This window comes from Oncorhynchus keta, chromosome 17, assembly GCF_023373465.1.
Source record: "Oncorhynchus keta strain PuntledgeMale-10-30-2019 chromosome 17, Oket_V2, whole genome shotgun sequence".
NCBI classification, from domain to species: Eukaryota; Metazoa; Chordata; class Actinopteri; order Salmoniformes; family Salmonidae; genus Oncorhynchus; species Oncorhynchus keta.
In genome coordinates this window covers 39,427,714-39,443,490 of record NC_068437.1, presented here as the reverse complement: position 1 = coordinate 39,443,490, position 15,777 = coordinate 39,427,714, and the positions used below count along the sequence as shown (strand labels likewise).

The window sequence follows — 15,777 nt, the reverse complement described above, 5'->3', positions numbered from 1 at the left end:
GGCACACATCAACACCATCATCCCAGACACCCTAGACCCACACCAATTTTCATACTGCCCCCAACATATCCACTATCTCAATTGCATGTCACACTGCCCTCTCTCACCTGGACAAGAGGGGATATAATGATGTGAGAATGCTGCTCATAGACTACAGCTCAGCATTCAACACCATAGTCCCTTCCAAGCTCATCACCAAGCTAGAGACCCTGGGACTGAACCCCTCCCTCTGCAACTGAATCCTGGACTTCCTGACGGGTCGGTCCCAGCTGGTGAGGATAGGCAACAACACCTCCGCCACACTGACCCTAAACACGGGGGCCCCTCATGGGTGTTTAGTCCCCTGCTGTACTCTCTGTTCACCCAAACTGCGAGCCACGCACGACTCCAACACTATCATCAAGTTTACTGACAACACGACGGTGGTCGGCCTGCTCAGAAAGGGTGATGACACAGCCTACAGGGAGGAGGTCAGAGACTTCAATGTCAGTCAGATTAAGGAGCTCATAGTGGACTATAGGAGAAAGAAGGGAGCGAACACCCCTGTCCACATTAAGGGACTGTTGTGGAACAGGTCACAAACTTCAAGTTCATTGTCTTCCACATCACTAAGGACTTAACATGGTCCACACCCGCACAGTCATGAAGAGGGCACGACAGCACCTCTTCCCCCTCAGGAGGCTGAAAAGATTTGGCATGGGCCATCTGATCCCCAAAAAGTAGTTTTACAGCTCCACCATCAAGAGCATCTTGACGGGCTGCAATCACCACTTGGTATGGCAAATGAACCGCCCTTGACCGCAAAACGCTACAGAGGGTGGTTCGGATGACCTAGTATATCACTGGGGCTGAGCTCCCTGCCATCCAGGACCTCTATATCAGGCGGTGTCAGAGGAAGGCCCGAAAAGATGGCAAAAACTCTAGCCACCCAAGCCATAGACTGTTCACTCTGCTACCGTCCGGCAAACGGTACAGGAGCATCGGATCACAGACCAACAGGATCCGAGACAGCTTCGACCCCCAAGCCATAAGACTGCTAAATAGTCAATTAATAGTCAATTAATGGTACCTGAACTATCTGCACTGTATTGAGAAAACATCTTGATGTTTTTTCATGTTTTGTCAATCTGAGAGAGACAGGAAGCCAAAGGCTACAACCAACCAACCGCCTGGTACTCAAAGCTCACAAGCTGCATGCCCTTTGGTGCCCCATCTCCTTTTCCTCTTCATCATTATCGACAAATGTCCTCAGCCTTTCTCAGTCTCTTGTAGAACTTAGCCATTGAGTTAGCAGACCAGAAGCCATTGCTGCGACTCAGACAGGAGTTGTTTGTAATGTACTGGACCTGTCTGCACCGGTCCTCCCAGTGCTGCTCACAACTGGAGAACTCAGAGAGAGACTGAGTGGCCTCACGACAGGAAGAGGAGGCAGGCTGGAAAACATGAAGTCATAAAAATATTGGAGATTTTGTTTTCAGACAATGATAGTTTTAACAGTGTAGATAGTAAGATTGGTAGAAAAGGAATCTTACTGTGTGAGTAAGGCTGAGGTGCACAACTGCCTCCACTCCATGTAGCAGAGGCCTGAGAGAGTGGGCTTTATAGGATTGAGGTAGACTTCTCTGGGGGTAAAACCTCCAGGCCAGGAAGATACTGGTGAACCTGTTCCCTGCCTGTAGCAGAGGCCTGAGAGAGTGGGCTCAGTTTAGTTTAGTTACGTTTATTAGGATCCCCATTAGCTACTACACATGCAGCAGCCACTCTGGGGTCCACATAAAATGTACAAATACATGACAAGTACAGAACAGTTATAGATAAGAACATAATTTAAATAAATAAGAGTTATACACTGATACTACAAAACATTATGAACATCTGCTCTTTCCATGACATAGACTGACCAGGTGAATCCAAGTGAAAGCTATCATCCCTAATTGATGTCACTCCTTAAATCCACTTCAATCAGTGTACATGAAAGGGAGACAGGTTAAGGAAGGATGTTTAAGTATTGAGACATGGACTGTATGTGTGTGCCATTCAGAGGGTGAATGGGCAAGACACAAGTTTTAAGTGCCTGGTGGCGTATGTATGTCTGTTAGAAGTGTAGGCAAATAGATTATACAGGTGCTTCGGCATTTTCAACACACAAATGCTTCTTAAAAAGACTAGAAGAGACGTAGTCAATTTCTCCTCAACCCTCAACCATGAAAAACTATCATACATGTTGGTAGTTCCATGTGTGCAGTTAAGGGCAAGACGTGCTGCTTTGTTGAGCCAGCTGCAACTTTTCTAGGTCTTTCTTCGCTGCACATAGGGCTGTGGTGGTTGTGACATTTTGTCAGCCGTTGATTGCCATGCAAATATCTGCCAGTCTCACAGTCATTTACCGTTAATTAGCTTAAACATGTTTAGCATCTCCAGCTTCCACGCATAGGTTACAAGCCACTGATGTGGACCTGTGGAACATCTACTGTAACTGAAAAAAATATAAAGGATATTTTTCCCAAAGGATTTCTGAGGGATTGGGCACATGGGTCTATCTGTGCTGAGCAGTTAACAAAGAAACAGGTCCTCCTATAAGCTTCATTTAGAGTTATTTATGTAACTTTAGTTGGGACACAAATGTTAGAATGTTTTAGAAATCAAAACATATAGGCTAAGGCTGCATGATGCATCTCTAATGATGATTTTGATTTGTTTAACACTTTTTTGGTGACTACACGATTCCACATGTGTTATTTCATCGTTTTGATATCTTCACTGTTATTCTACAATGTAGAAAATAGTTTTAAAAAATAAAGAAAAACCCTGGAATGAGTAGTTGTGTCCAAACTTTTGACTGGTACTGTATGTGTGAAATTTGTTTTGATTCAGAATGTACCATTATCATGGACCTGTCGGAACAGGGGAAAAAATACATGTTATCCATATGCGCTTGAGTAGCGAATGGAGGACGCGTTTCCCACAGTTCATTTTCACGCCAGCCAGGTAGGCTACTCCAGTTGTAAAGCAAAACAATGTGCTTAATATTAGGAAAGTTGAGAAATAAAAATTGTAAGCCTACAGAAAGCTGATGCGATCCTTCTCTTTATAACATAAAAACGTTGTTTTCTCACACAATTGAATAGCATAGCCTATCTAAATGTTGTGCAACATGGGCTTATAGGAACACTTTAATTATATGCATCAAGCAGCTATGAGGAGCTGGCTCTCGTTGCACAACAGGTGATCCTATTCCACTCAAACTCAGAATGCCAGGTTTCTCATGAAGTGTGGGATGTAATTTCCTAAAGCATTTGCATTGATGACAGAGTGATCAGAGGGACAATAGAGCCCTGAGTACCAGGCCATTAGGACCTGATGGAGGGACAATAGAGCCCTGAGTACCAGGCCATTAGGACCTGATGGAGGGACAATAGAGCACTGAGTACAGGCCATTACTGGCTGTTAGCAAGTTTGGTAGGCTACTAATGATCATTTAGCAGACGCTTTAAATAAACGCAGCCAAACTTTATAAATTCCAACATTCTACCTTATTGCCTGGTTTGATTTTGTGATGTCATCATAGGTATTTTTGTGATTCAGAATTACCCTGACAATGGAACAGGGTGGTGGCTATATTGTATTGTGAATCATATGTAATTATATTTTTGGCAACCAGAATAATCATGGCAGTCATGCACATCATGTAAAATACAACTCCCAATACAGTATATAGACAGATGTTAACACCAATCACCCAGAAATATTGTGGTATGTATGCAGCACACACGCACACATATACAGTCTTTAGATCCAGGGCGGATACAGGAGCGGAAGCAGGTTCTCCTATGGCTGTCCCCATAGGAGAACCTGCTTTTGGTTCCAGGTAGAACCTAAAGGGGTTCTACTTGGAACCAAATGGGTTCTACCTGCAACCAAAAAGGATTCTTGAACCCTTTAAGGTTCTAGATAGTGTATGATGCTTTCTAAGAGTGTATGATGTTTACTGGTCGGCTTCCCATTCCCAAACTCCTGACTCATTGTTCACTTAACAACCAGTCTAGCAGTAGCTCACAGAGTGCTGGATGTGCATATGGTGCTGAGATCTGGGCCCTGCTGTGTGTATGGGATTCGTATTATGGAGATGTGGCACTTGCTGTGTTACTGAGTGGTGTATGCGATCGTGTAGTGTTGAGATGTGGGTCTTGCTGTGCGTATGTGTGAGTGTGTGTGTATGCATGTGTGTGTGCATTCGTGCATGTGTGTATGTTCCAGAGCCCCTACACCATCTGCAACCAGCAGCAGGAGCAGACCCGTAAAATAGCACAATAACACCGATGGAACAATACCAAGACACACAGATGAAGAAATTATAAATGTTATTACATTGTGTCTGGAATATTATACAAGAATGGGAAAATGCTAATACATTAAAATGATAGATACTGTTTAAACAAGTAAACATCACAACATAAACCATGAAGTATTGTCAGCCAGAAATCACCTGCATTGGGCACCTAATGCTTTATGAACATTTCTGAATACTTTATGAAGATTTATAAACACCTTATAACCATTTATTAACGTCTATGACCACCAATAGGTAAGGGATCAGTGTTAGCTTAGGTCACGTGGCAATGTTCTGTATTCCTCTGGATTTCCACAGTATCTCCAGATCTTCAGTATTCTAGCATTGTATCCAGTGTTAGTTCCACCAAAGAGGACCATAGGCTCTAAGGACAGTGATAACCATTGACTACATGTGCTTGCTGGACTGGAAAAGAACACTAGAGAGGACAGGCTGGGCATGCTGATTCCTCCATCTCTTCATGAGTCCTAAGATCTGACCTGGGGGCAAGGTGGTGGGGGCTGGGTGGTGAGGGAGACATACACACACTGACCTGTGGTTCTGGTCTCAGACTTCTGAATCACCTATATACAATACAGAGGGAGGGATCTGTGCGTGGTTGCGTGCGAGTGCACACATACTTTATGTGCATGATCAGTACCAGAATTTTGGAGTGTGAATATTCTTGAAACATTGTCTCCCTCATTTCTTCTTTGCAGACAATCCGTGCCGCTACTAAGCCCATGAGTGACTGTCTGCTGATGCTGAGGAACGAGCACTGGAAGAGAGTACGCAGCATCCTCACCCCCTCCTTCAGCGCAGCCAAGATGAAAGAGGCAAGACAAGAGCCCCTTTCCTCTTCCTCTTTTCACTCCTCTCCTCTTCACTCCTCTACCCTTCACCCATCTACTCTCTTCCTCTCGTCACCCCTCTCCTCTAACACCATCACTACCTATCTCCTCCTCCTTTCTTCACCCCTCTCCTCTAACACCACCACCATCATCACCCATCTCCTCTCCTCCTCACCCACGTTTCCTACCTTTTTGCATGTTGTACAGCCAAGCGTTGAATTTATTATGACAGGCCAGAGGTTATATACAGTTGAAGTTTGAAGTTTACGTACACCTTAGCCAAATACATTTAAACTCAGTTTTTCACAATTTCTGACATTTAATCCTAGTACAAAATGTCCTGTCTTAGGTCAGTTAGGATCACCACTTTATTCTAAGAGTGTGAAATGTCAGAATAATAGTAGAGAGAATCATTTATTTCAGCTTTTATTTCTTTCATCACATTCCCAGTGGGTCAGAAGTTTACATACACTCAATTAGTATTTGGTAGCGTTGCCTTTAAATTGTTAAACTTGGGTCAAACATTTTGGGTAGCCTTCCACAAGCTTCCCACAATAAGATGGGTGAATTTTGGCCCATTGCTCCTGACAGAGCTGGTGTAACTGAGTCAGGTTTGTAGGCCTCCTTGCTCGCACATGCTTTTTCAGTTTAATAAAAAAAAATTAAAAAATTCAGTTCACCATTATTTAACGAGGTAGGCTAGTTGAGAACAAGTTCTCATTTGCAACTGTAACCTGGCCAAGATAAAGCAAAGCAGTTCGACACATACAACAACACAGTTACACATGGAATAAACAAACACACAGTCAATAACACAGTAGAAAAATCTATATACAGCACATGCAAATGAGGTAGGATAAGGGAGGTAAGGCAATAAATAGGCCATGGTGGTGAAGTAATTACAATATAGCACTTAAACACTGGAATGGTAGAATGGGCAGAAGGTGAATGTGCAAGTAGAGATACTGGGGTGAAAAGGAGCGAGATAAATAAATAAGTACAGTGTGGGGATGAGGTAGATTGGATGGGCTATTTAAAGTTGAGCTATGTACGGGTGCAGTGATCTGTGAGCTGCTCTGACAGCTGGTGCTTAAAACTAGTGAGGGAGGTAAAAGTCTCCAGCTTTAGTGATTTTTGCAATTCGTTCCAGTCATTGGCAGCAGAGAACTGGAAGGAGAGGCGGCCAAATGAAGAATTGGCTTTGGGGTGACCAGAGAGATATCCCTTCTGGAGCGTGTGCTACGGGTGGGTGCTGCTATGGTGACCAGTGAGCTGAGATAAGGCGGTGCTTTACCTAGCAGAGACTTGTAGATGACCTGGAGCCAGTGGGTTTGGCTACGAATATGAAGCGAGGGCCAGCCAACGAGAGCGTACAGGTTGCAGTGATGAGTAGTATATGGAGCTTTGGTAACAAAACGGATGGCACTGTAATAGACTGCATCCAATTTGTTGAGTAGAGTGTTGGAGGCTATTTTGTAAATGACATCACCGAGGTCGAGGATCGGTAGGATGGTCAGTTTTACGAAGGTATGTTTGGCAGCATGAGTGAAGGATGCTTTGTTGCGAAATAGGAAGCCAATTCTAAATGTAATTTTGGATTGGAGATTTTTAATGTGAGTCTGGAAGGAGAGTTTACAGTCTAACCAGACTGGGCAGGTGCGGGCAGTGATCATTTGAAGAGTATGCATATGGTTTTACTTGCATTTAAGAGCAGTTGGAGGCCACGGAAGGAGAGTTGTATGGCATTGAAGCTCGTCAGGAGGTTAGTTAACACAGTGTCCATAGAAGGGACAGAGGTATACAGAATAGTGTCGTCTGCGTAGAGGTGGATCAGAGAATCACCAGCAGCAAGAGCGACATCATTGATGTATACAGAGTAGAGAGTCGGCCCGAGAATTGAACCCTGTGGCACCCCCATAGAGACTGCCAGAGGTCCGGACAACAGGCCCCCCAATTTGACACACTGAACTCTATCAGAGAAGTAGTTGGTGAACCAGGCGAGGCAATCATTTGAGAATCCAAGGCTGTTGAATCTGCCAATAAAATGTTGTGATTGACAGAGTTGAAAGCCTTAGCCAGGTCGATGAATACGGCTGCACAGTATTGTCTTTTATCGATGGCGGTTATGATATCGTTTTGGACCTTGAGCATGGCTGAGGTGCACCCATGACCAACTCTGAAACCAGATTGCATAGCGGAGAAGGTATGGTGTTAACTTGGCTTTCGAGACCTTAGAAAGGCAGGGTAGAATAGATATAGGTCTGTAGCAGTTTGGGTCTAGAGTGTCTCCCTCTTTGAAGAGGGGGATGACCGTGGCAGCTTTCCAATCTATGGGAATATCAGACAATACGAAAGATAGGTTGAACAGGCTAATAATAGGGGTTGCGACAATTTTGGCAGATCATTTTAGAAAGAGAGGGTCCAGATTGCCTAGCCCAGCTGATTTGTAGGGGTCCAGATTTTGCAGCTCTTTCAGAACATTAGCTATCTGGATTTGGGTGAAGGAAAAGTGGGGGAGGTTTTGGCGAGTTGTTGTGAGGGGATGGGGTAGCCAGGTGGAAAGCATGGCCCGCCATAGAAAAATGCTTATTGAAATTCTCAATTATAGTGGATTTATCGGTGGTGACAGTGTTTCCTAGCGTCAGTTTAGTGGGCAGCTGAGAGGAGGTGCTCGTATTGTCCATGAACTTTACAGTGTCCCAGAACTTTTTTGAGTTTGTGCTACAGGATGCAAATTTCTGCTTGAAAAAGCTAGCCTCTGCTTTCCTAACTGCCTGTGTATATTTGTTCTTAACTTCCCTGAAAAGTTGCAAATCACGGGGACTGTTTGATGCTAATGCAGAATGCCACATGATGTTTTTGTGCTAGTCAAGGGCAGTTAGGTCTGGAGAGAACCAAGGGCTATATCTGTTCCTGTTAAAAAAATAATAATGGGGCATGCTTATTTAAGATGGTGAGGAAGGCACTTTTAAAGAATAACCAGGCATCCTCTACTGACGGGATGAGGTCAATATCCTTCCAGGATACCCCGGCCAGGTTGATTAGAAAGGCCTGCTCGCTGAAGTGTTTTAGGGAGCATTTGACAGTGATGCACGGATGCAGGTAATGAGGCAGGGATCGTTGAGATCTTGGTTGAAAACAGCAGAGGTGTATTTGGAGGGCAAGTTGGTTAGGATATCTATGAGGGTTCCCGTGTTTACGGATTTGGGGTTGTACCTGGTGGGTTTATTGATAATTTGTGTGAAATTGAGGGCATAAAGCTTAGATTGTAGGATGGCGGGGTGTTAACCATGTCACTGTTTAGTTCACCCAGCAGAACGAGCTCTGAAGATAGATGGGGGCAATCAGTTCACATATGGTGTCCAGGGCACAGCTGGGGGCAGAGGGTGGTCTATAGCAAGCGGCAACGGTGAGAGACCTGTTTTCCTCAAAGATATATTTTTAAAAGTAGAAGTTTGAATTGTTTGGGTACAGACCTGGATCGTTAGACAGAACTCTGCAGGATATCTCTGCAGTAGATTGCAACACCGCTTCCTTTTGCAGTTCTGTCTTGTAGGAGTTCTGCCAACATATTCTCTATAGGATTGAGGTCAGGGCTTTGTGATGGCCACTCCAATACCTTGACTTTCTTGTCCTTAAGCTATTTTGCTACAACTTTGGAAGTATGCTTGGGATCATTGTCCATTTGGAAGACCCATTTGCAACCAAGCTTTAACTTCCTGACTGATGTCTTGAGATGTTGCTTCAATATATCCACATCATTTTCCGTCCTCATGATGCCATCTATTTTGTGAAGTGCACCAGTCCCTCCTGCTGCAAAGCACCCCCACAACATGATGCTGCCACCCCCGTGCTTCACGGTTGGGATGGTGTTCTTCGGCTTGCAAGCATCCCCCTTTTTCCTCCAAACATAACATGGTCATTGTGGCCAAACAGTTCTATTTTTGTTTCATCAGACCAGAGGACATTTCTCCAAAAGGTACGATCTTTGTTCCTATGTGCAGTTGCAAACCGTAGTCTGGCTTTTTTATGGCGGTTTTGGAGCAGTGGCTTCTTCCTTGCTGAGCGGCCTTTCAGGTTATGTCGATATAGGACTCGTTTTACTGTGGATATAGATACTTTTGTAACTGTTTCCTCCAACATCTTTACAAGGTCCTTTGCTGTTGTTCTGGGATTGATTTTCACTTTTCGCACCAAAGTATGTTCATCTCTAGGAGACAGAACGCGTCTCCTTCCTGAGTGGTATGACGGCTGCATGGTCCCATGGTGTTTATACTTGCGTACTATTGTTTGCACAGGTGAACATGGTACCTTCAGGCATTTGGAAATTGCTCTCAAGTTTGAACCAGACTTATAGAGGTCTACAATTCTTTTTCTGAGGCCTTGGCTGATTTCTTTTGATTTTACCATGATGTCAAGCAAATAGGCATTGAGTTTTGAAGTTCGGCCTTGAAATACATCCACAGGTACACCTCCAATTGACTCAAATTATGTCAATTAGGCTATCAGAAGCTTCTAAAGCCACAACATAATTTTCTGGAATTTTCCAAGCTGTTTAAAGGCACAGTCAACTTAGTGTTTGTAAACTTCTGAACCACTGGAATTGTGATACAGTGAATTAGAAGTGAAATAATCTGTCTGTAAACAATTGTTGTAAAAATGTCTTGTGTCATGCACAAAGTGGATGTCCTAACCGACTTGCCAAAACTATAGTTTGTTGACAAGAAATGTGTGGAGTGGTTGAACAACGTGTTTTAATCATTTTAATAACTTCCGACTTCAACTGTGTGTTTGCTTGTTCTTGATCAGATTGTATGTGCTCCATCGGTGGATGCATTACCCCCCCATCATCAAACTCGATTGCCTTTTCTTATACATTTTTTATTTGGCTTTCCCACATTTCAAACTCAGTAGAGAGATGACTAGCCTAGGCAAAGTGACGTGATTACGTATGTACCTTTTCACTGGCTGACCAGAACTTCCAAGACCTGTGTCAAGATCAGATACTTACACCACCGGCCCTCCCCATAACCTCTATGTACAAATAAGAGAGCAGGTCTGGAGGATAGGATGATTACACAGAAGCATCCCCACTCTTTTACTTGTACTTTTTTTCTGGGGGGTGGGAGAAATAACGAGGAAGAAACTTGATTGAACTCTGATCACTTTTATTAGAATGTTTACAGTGCGAACAATAAAACAATTAATAAATAATGACATGAAAGGTACCGGATCTGGGAAAATAGGTGCTGGATCCCGTTCCGGCTCAAATTAAGCACTGCATCACTCTCTCTCTCTCTCTCTCTCTCTCTCTCTCTCTCTCTCTCTCTCTCTCTCTCTCTCTCTCTCTCTCTCTCTCTCTCTCTCTCTCTCTCCTTTTACACACACACACACACCCCTCCCTCCCTCCCCCTCCCTCCCTCCCTCCCCCTCCCTCCCTCCCTCCCTCCCTCCCTCCCTCCCTCCCTCCCTCCCTCCCTCCCTCCCTCCCTCTCCCTCTCCGTGACTTCTGTGTATGGTTTGACATTGTAATAGTGTCATTAGAACAAACAGTAGGTCTGCTTTACAATGTGGAACATAATTACTGGGGCCTGTTGGAACAGCATGTTTTATGTGCTCGTTAAGTCCCCTCTACGCTGATACACTGACTCAGTGATTGAGAGAGATTAATGAGCCTGCCTGCCTGCCTGCCTCTCTGCCTGCCTCTCTGCCTGCCTCTCTGCCTGCCTGTATCTCTCTCTGTTTGTCTGCCTGCATCCCTGCCTGCTTGCCTGCCTCTCTGCCAGCCTCTCTGTCTGCCTCTCTGCCTGCCTCTCTGCCTGCCTGTATCTCTCTCTGTTTGTCTGCCTGCAAACCCTGCCTGCTTGCCTGCCTCTCTGCCTGTCTGCCTGCGTCTCTGCCTGTCTGCCTGCCTCTCTGCCTCTCTGCCTGCCTCTCTGCCTCTCTGCCTGCCTCTCTGTCTGCCTCTCTGCCTGCCTCTCTGCCTGCCTGTATCTCTCTCTGTTTGTCTGCCTGCATCCCTGCCTGCTTGCCTGCCTCTCTGCCTGTCTGCCTGCCTCTCTGCCTGCCTGTATCTCTCTCTGTTTGTCTGCCTGCATCCCTGCCTGCTTGCCTGCCTCTCTGCCTGTCTGCCTGCCTCTCTGCCTGCCTCTCTGCCTACCTGCCTGTGACACCAGAGGCAGCTGCTGTGGACAGACATATTTCAACTGCTATTGAAATGAACTAACTGCTCTCATTGCATTGCAAATGTAACGGATGTGAAACGCTAGCTTAGTTAGCGGTGGTGCGCGCTAAATAGTGTTTCAATCGGTGACGTCACTTGCTCTGAGACCTTGAAGTAGTGGTTCCCCTTGCTCTGCAAGTGCCGCGGCTTTTGTGGAGCGATGCGTAACGATGCTTCGTGCGTGTCAGTTGTTGATGTGTGCAGAGGGTCCCTGGTTCGAGCCCGGGTATGGGCGAGGGGACGGTTTAAAGTTATACTGTTACATGTACACGTGTACTTTTTCTATCTTTCACTTTCTCTGAGTGTGTGTGATTCATACTCTGTAAAATTAGCTAACAAAATAAATAGGCTTGGAACTCAATTAAGAACGTCATTGAGATTGGAGTTGCATTCAGGGAGAGCTAATTATTAGTTATTTCTTTCTGTGTTTGTGTTTTGGATTGTTTCGGGGGGTACAGAGAGAGCGAGAGAGAGAGATTGTGACCGCTGTTGAGAGATAGAGTGGTGGTGTGGTCTCTTGATCAGTAATACTGAGAGAGAGTGGTGGTGTGGTTTTGTCTTGATCAGTAGTACTGGAAGAGAGTGGTGGTGTGGTTTTGTCTGGATCAGTAGTACTGAGAGAGAGTGGTGGTGTGGTCTCTTGATCAGTAGTACTGAGAGAGAGTGGTGGTGTGGTTTTGTCTGGATCAGTAGTACTGAGAGAGAGTGGTGGTGTGGTTTAGTCTGGATCAGTAGTACTGGGAGAGAGTGGTGGTGTGGTTTTGTCTGGATCAGTAGTACTCAGAGAGAGTGGTGGTGTAGTTTTGTCTGGATCAGTACACCACTCTCTATCTGCAGCACTCACACACAACTCTCTCTCAGCACCACTCACAGCACCTCTCTCTATCAGCACCACTCACACCTCCACTCTCTCTCAGCACCGCTCACATACCACTCTCTCTTGGCACCACTCACACCTCCACTCACTATCAGCACCTCTCACACCACCACTCTCTCTCAGCACCACTCACACCACCACTCTCTCTCCGCAGCAGTCACACCACCACTCTCTCTCAGCACCACTCACACCTCCACTCTCTCTCAGCAGCAGTCACACCACCACTCTCTATCAGCACCACTCACACCACCACTCTCTCTCAGCACCACTCACACCACCACTCTCTCTCAGCACCACTCACACCACCACTCTCTCTCAGCACCTCTCACACCACCACTCTCTCTCAGCACCACTCACACCCGCCACTCTCTCTCAGCACCACTAACACCACCACTCTCTCTCAGCACCACTCACACCACCACTCTCTCTCAGCACCACTAACACCACCACTCTCTCTCAGCACCACTCAGCAGCAGTCACACCACCACTCTCTCAGCACCACTCACACCACCACTCTCTCTCAGCACCAGCTCACACCACCACTCTCTCTTGCACCACTCACACCTCCACCACTCAGCACCACTCACACCACCACTCTCTCTCAGCACCACTCAGCACCACTCACAACACCACTCTCTCTCAGCACCTCACACCACCACTCTCTATCAGCACCACTCACACTCTCTCTCAGCACCACTCACACCACCACTCTCTGTCAGCACCACTCACACCACTCTCTCTCAGCACCACTCACACCACAACTCTCTCTCTCAGCAACACTCACACCACCACTCTCTCTCAGCAGCGGTCACACCACCACTCTCTATCAGCACCCTCACACCACCACTCTCTCTCAGCACCACTCACACCAGCACTCTCTCTCGGCAGTGGTTACACCACCACTCTCTCTCAGCAGTGTTTACACCACCACTCTCTCAACAGTGGTCACACCACAACTCTCTCTCAGCACCACTCACACCACCACTCTCTATCAGCACCACTCACACCCCCACTCTCTCTCAGCACCACTCACATACCACTCTCTCTTGGCACCACTCACACCTCCACTCTCTCTCAGCAGCGGTCACACCACCACTCTCTATCATCACCCTCACACCACCACTCTCTCTCAGTACCACTCACACCAGCACTCTCTCTCAGCAGTGGTTACACCACCACTCTCTCTCTCAGCAGTGGTTACACCACCACTCTCTCTCAACAGTGGTCACACCACCACTCTCTCTCAGCACCACTCACACCACCACTCTCTCAACAGTGGTCACACCACAACTCTCTCTCAACAGGGTCACACCACAACTCTCTCTCAGCACCACTCACACAACCACTCTCTCTCAGCACCACTCACACCACCACTCTCTCTCAACAGTGGTCACACCACAACTCTCTCTCAGCACCACTCACACAACCACTCTCTCTCAGCACCACTCACACCACCACTCTCTCTCAGCAGCGGTCACACAACCACTCTCTATCAGCACCCTCACACCACCACTCTCTCTCAGCACCACTCACACCGCCACTCTCTCTCAGCACCACTAACACCACCACTCTCTCTCAGCACCACTCACACCACCACTCTCTCTCAGCACCACTAACACCACCACTCTCTCTCAGCACCACTCACACCTCCACTCTCTCTCAGCAGCAGTCACACCACCACTCTCTATCAGCACCACTCACACCACCACTCTCTCTCAGCACCGCTCATATACCACTCTCTCTTGGCACCACTCACACCTCCACTCACTATCAGCACCTCTCACACCACCACTCTCTCTCAGCACCACTCACACAACCACTCTCTCTCAGCACCACTCACAACACCACTCTCTCTCAGCAGCACTCACACCACCACTCTCTATCAGCACCACTCACACCACTCTCTCTCAGCACCACTCACACCACAACTCTCTCTCTCAGCAGCACTCACACCACCACTCTCTGTCAGCACCACTCACACCACTCTCTCTCAGCACCACTCACACCACAACTCTCTCTCTCAGCAACACTCACACCACCACTCTCTCTCAGCAGCGGTCACACCACCACTCTCTATCAGCACCCTCACACCACCACTCTCTCTCAGCACCACTCACACCAGCACTCTCTCTCGGCAGTGGTTACACCACCACTCTCTCTCAGCAGTGTTTACACCACCACTCTCTCTCAACAGTGGTCACACCACAACTCTCTCTCAGCACCACTCACACCACCACTCTCTATCAGCACCACTCACACCCCCACTCTCTCTCAGCACCACTCACATACCACTCTCTCTTGGCACCACTCACACCTCCACTCTCTCTCAGCAGCGGTCACACCACCACTCTCTATCATCACCCTCACACCACCACTCTCTCTCAGTACCACTCACACCAGCACTCTCTCTCAGCAGTGGTTACACCACCACTCTCTCTCTCAGCAGTGGTTACACCACCACTCTCTCTCAACAGTGGTCACACCACCACTCTCTCTCAGCACCACTCACACCACCACTCTCTCTCAACAGTGGTCACACCACAACTCTCTCTCAACAGGGGTCACACCACAACTCTCTCTCAGCACCACTCACACAACCACTCTCTCTCAGCACCACTCACACCACCACTCTCTCTCAACAGTGGTCACACCACAACTCTCTCTCAGCACCACTCACACAACCACTCTCTCTCAGCACCACTCACACCACCACTCTCTCTCAGCAGCGGTCACACAACCACTCTCTATCAGCACCCTCACACCACCACTCACTCTCAGCACCACTCACACCAGCACTCTCTCTCAGCAGTGGTTACACCACCACTCTCTCTCAGCAGTGGTTACACCACCACGCTCTCTCAGCAGTGGTTACACCACCACTCTCTCTCAGCACCACTCACACCACCACTCTCTATCAGCACCACTCACACCTCCACTCTCTCTCAGCACCACTCACATACCACTCTCTCTTGGCACCATTCACACCACCACTCTCTCTCAGCACCACTCACACCACCACTCTCTCTCAGCAGCAGTCACACACCACTCTCTCTCAGCAGCAGTCACACCACCACTCTCTATCAGCACCACTCACACCACCACTCTCTCTCAGCACCACTCACACAACCACTCTCTCTCAGCACCACTCACACCACCACTCTCTCTCAGCAGCGGTCACACCACCACTCTCTATCAGCACCCTCACACCACCACTCACTCTCAGCACCACTCACACCAGCACTCTCTCTCAGCAGTGGTTACACCACCACTCTCTCTCAGCAGTTGTCACACCTCCACTCTCTCAGCACCACTAACACCACCACTCTCTCTCAACAGTGGTCACACCACCACTCTCTCTAAGCACCACTCTCACCACCACTCTCTCTCAACAGTGGTCACACCACCACTCTCTCAAAGCACCACTCACACCACCACTCTCTCTCAGCAGCGGTCACAAGCGCACCCTCACTTTGGCGCTCTCATTTTTTTCTCATGT

At 47.2% G+C, this 15,777-nt stretch overlaps 1 protein-coding gene across 3 annotated transcripts in view; it reads left to right on the top strand.

Moving 5' to 3' along the window:
* tbxas1 (thromboxane A synthase 1 (platelet)) overlaps positions 1–15,777 on the top strand; it is a 165,952-nt gene that overhangs the window by 95,001 nt on the left and 55,174 nt on the right. For all 3 annotated transcript variants that reach the window (XM_052466012.1, XM_052466013.1, XM_052466014.1), the window contains exon 6: positions 5,050–5,166. In XM_052466012.1, the coding sequence (XP_052321972.1) occupies positions 5,050–5,166 (117 nt within the window). The remainder of the gene's footprint in view (positions 1–5,049; positions 5,167–15,777) is intronic.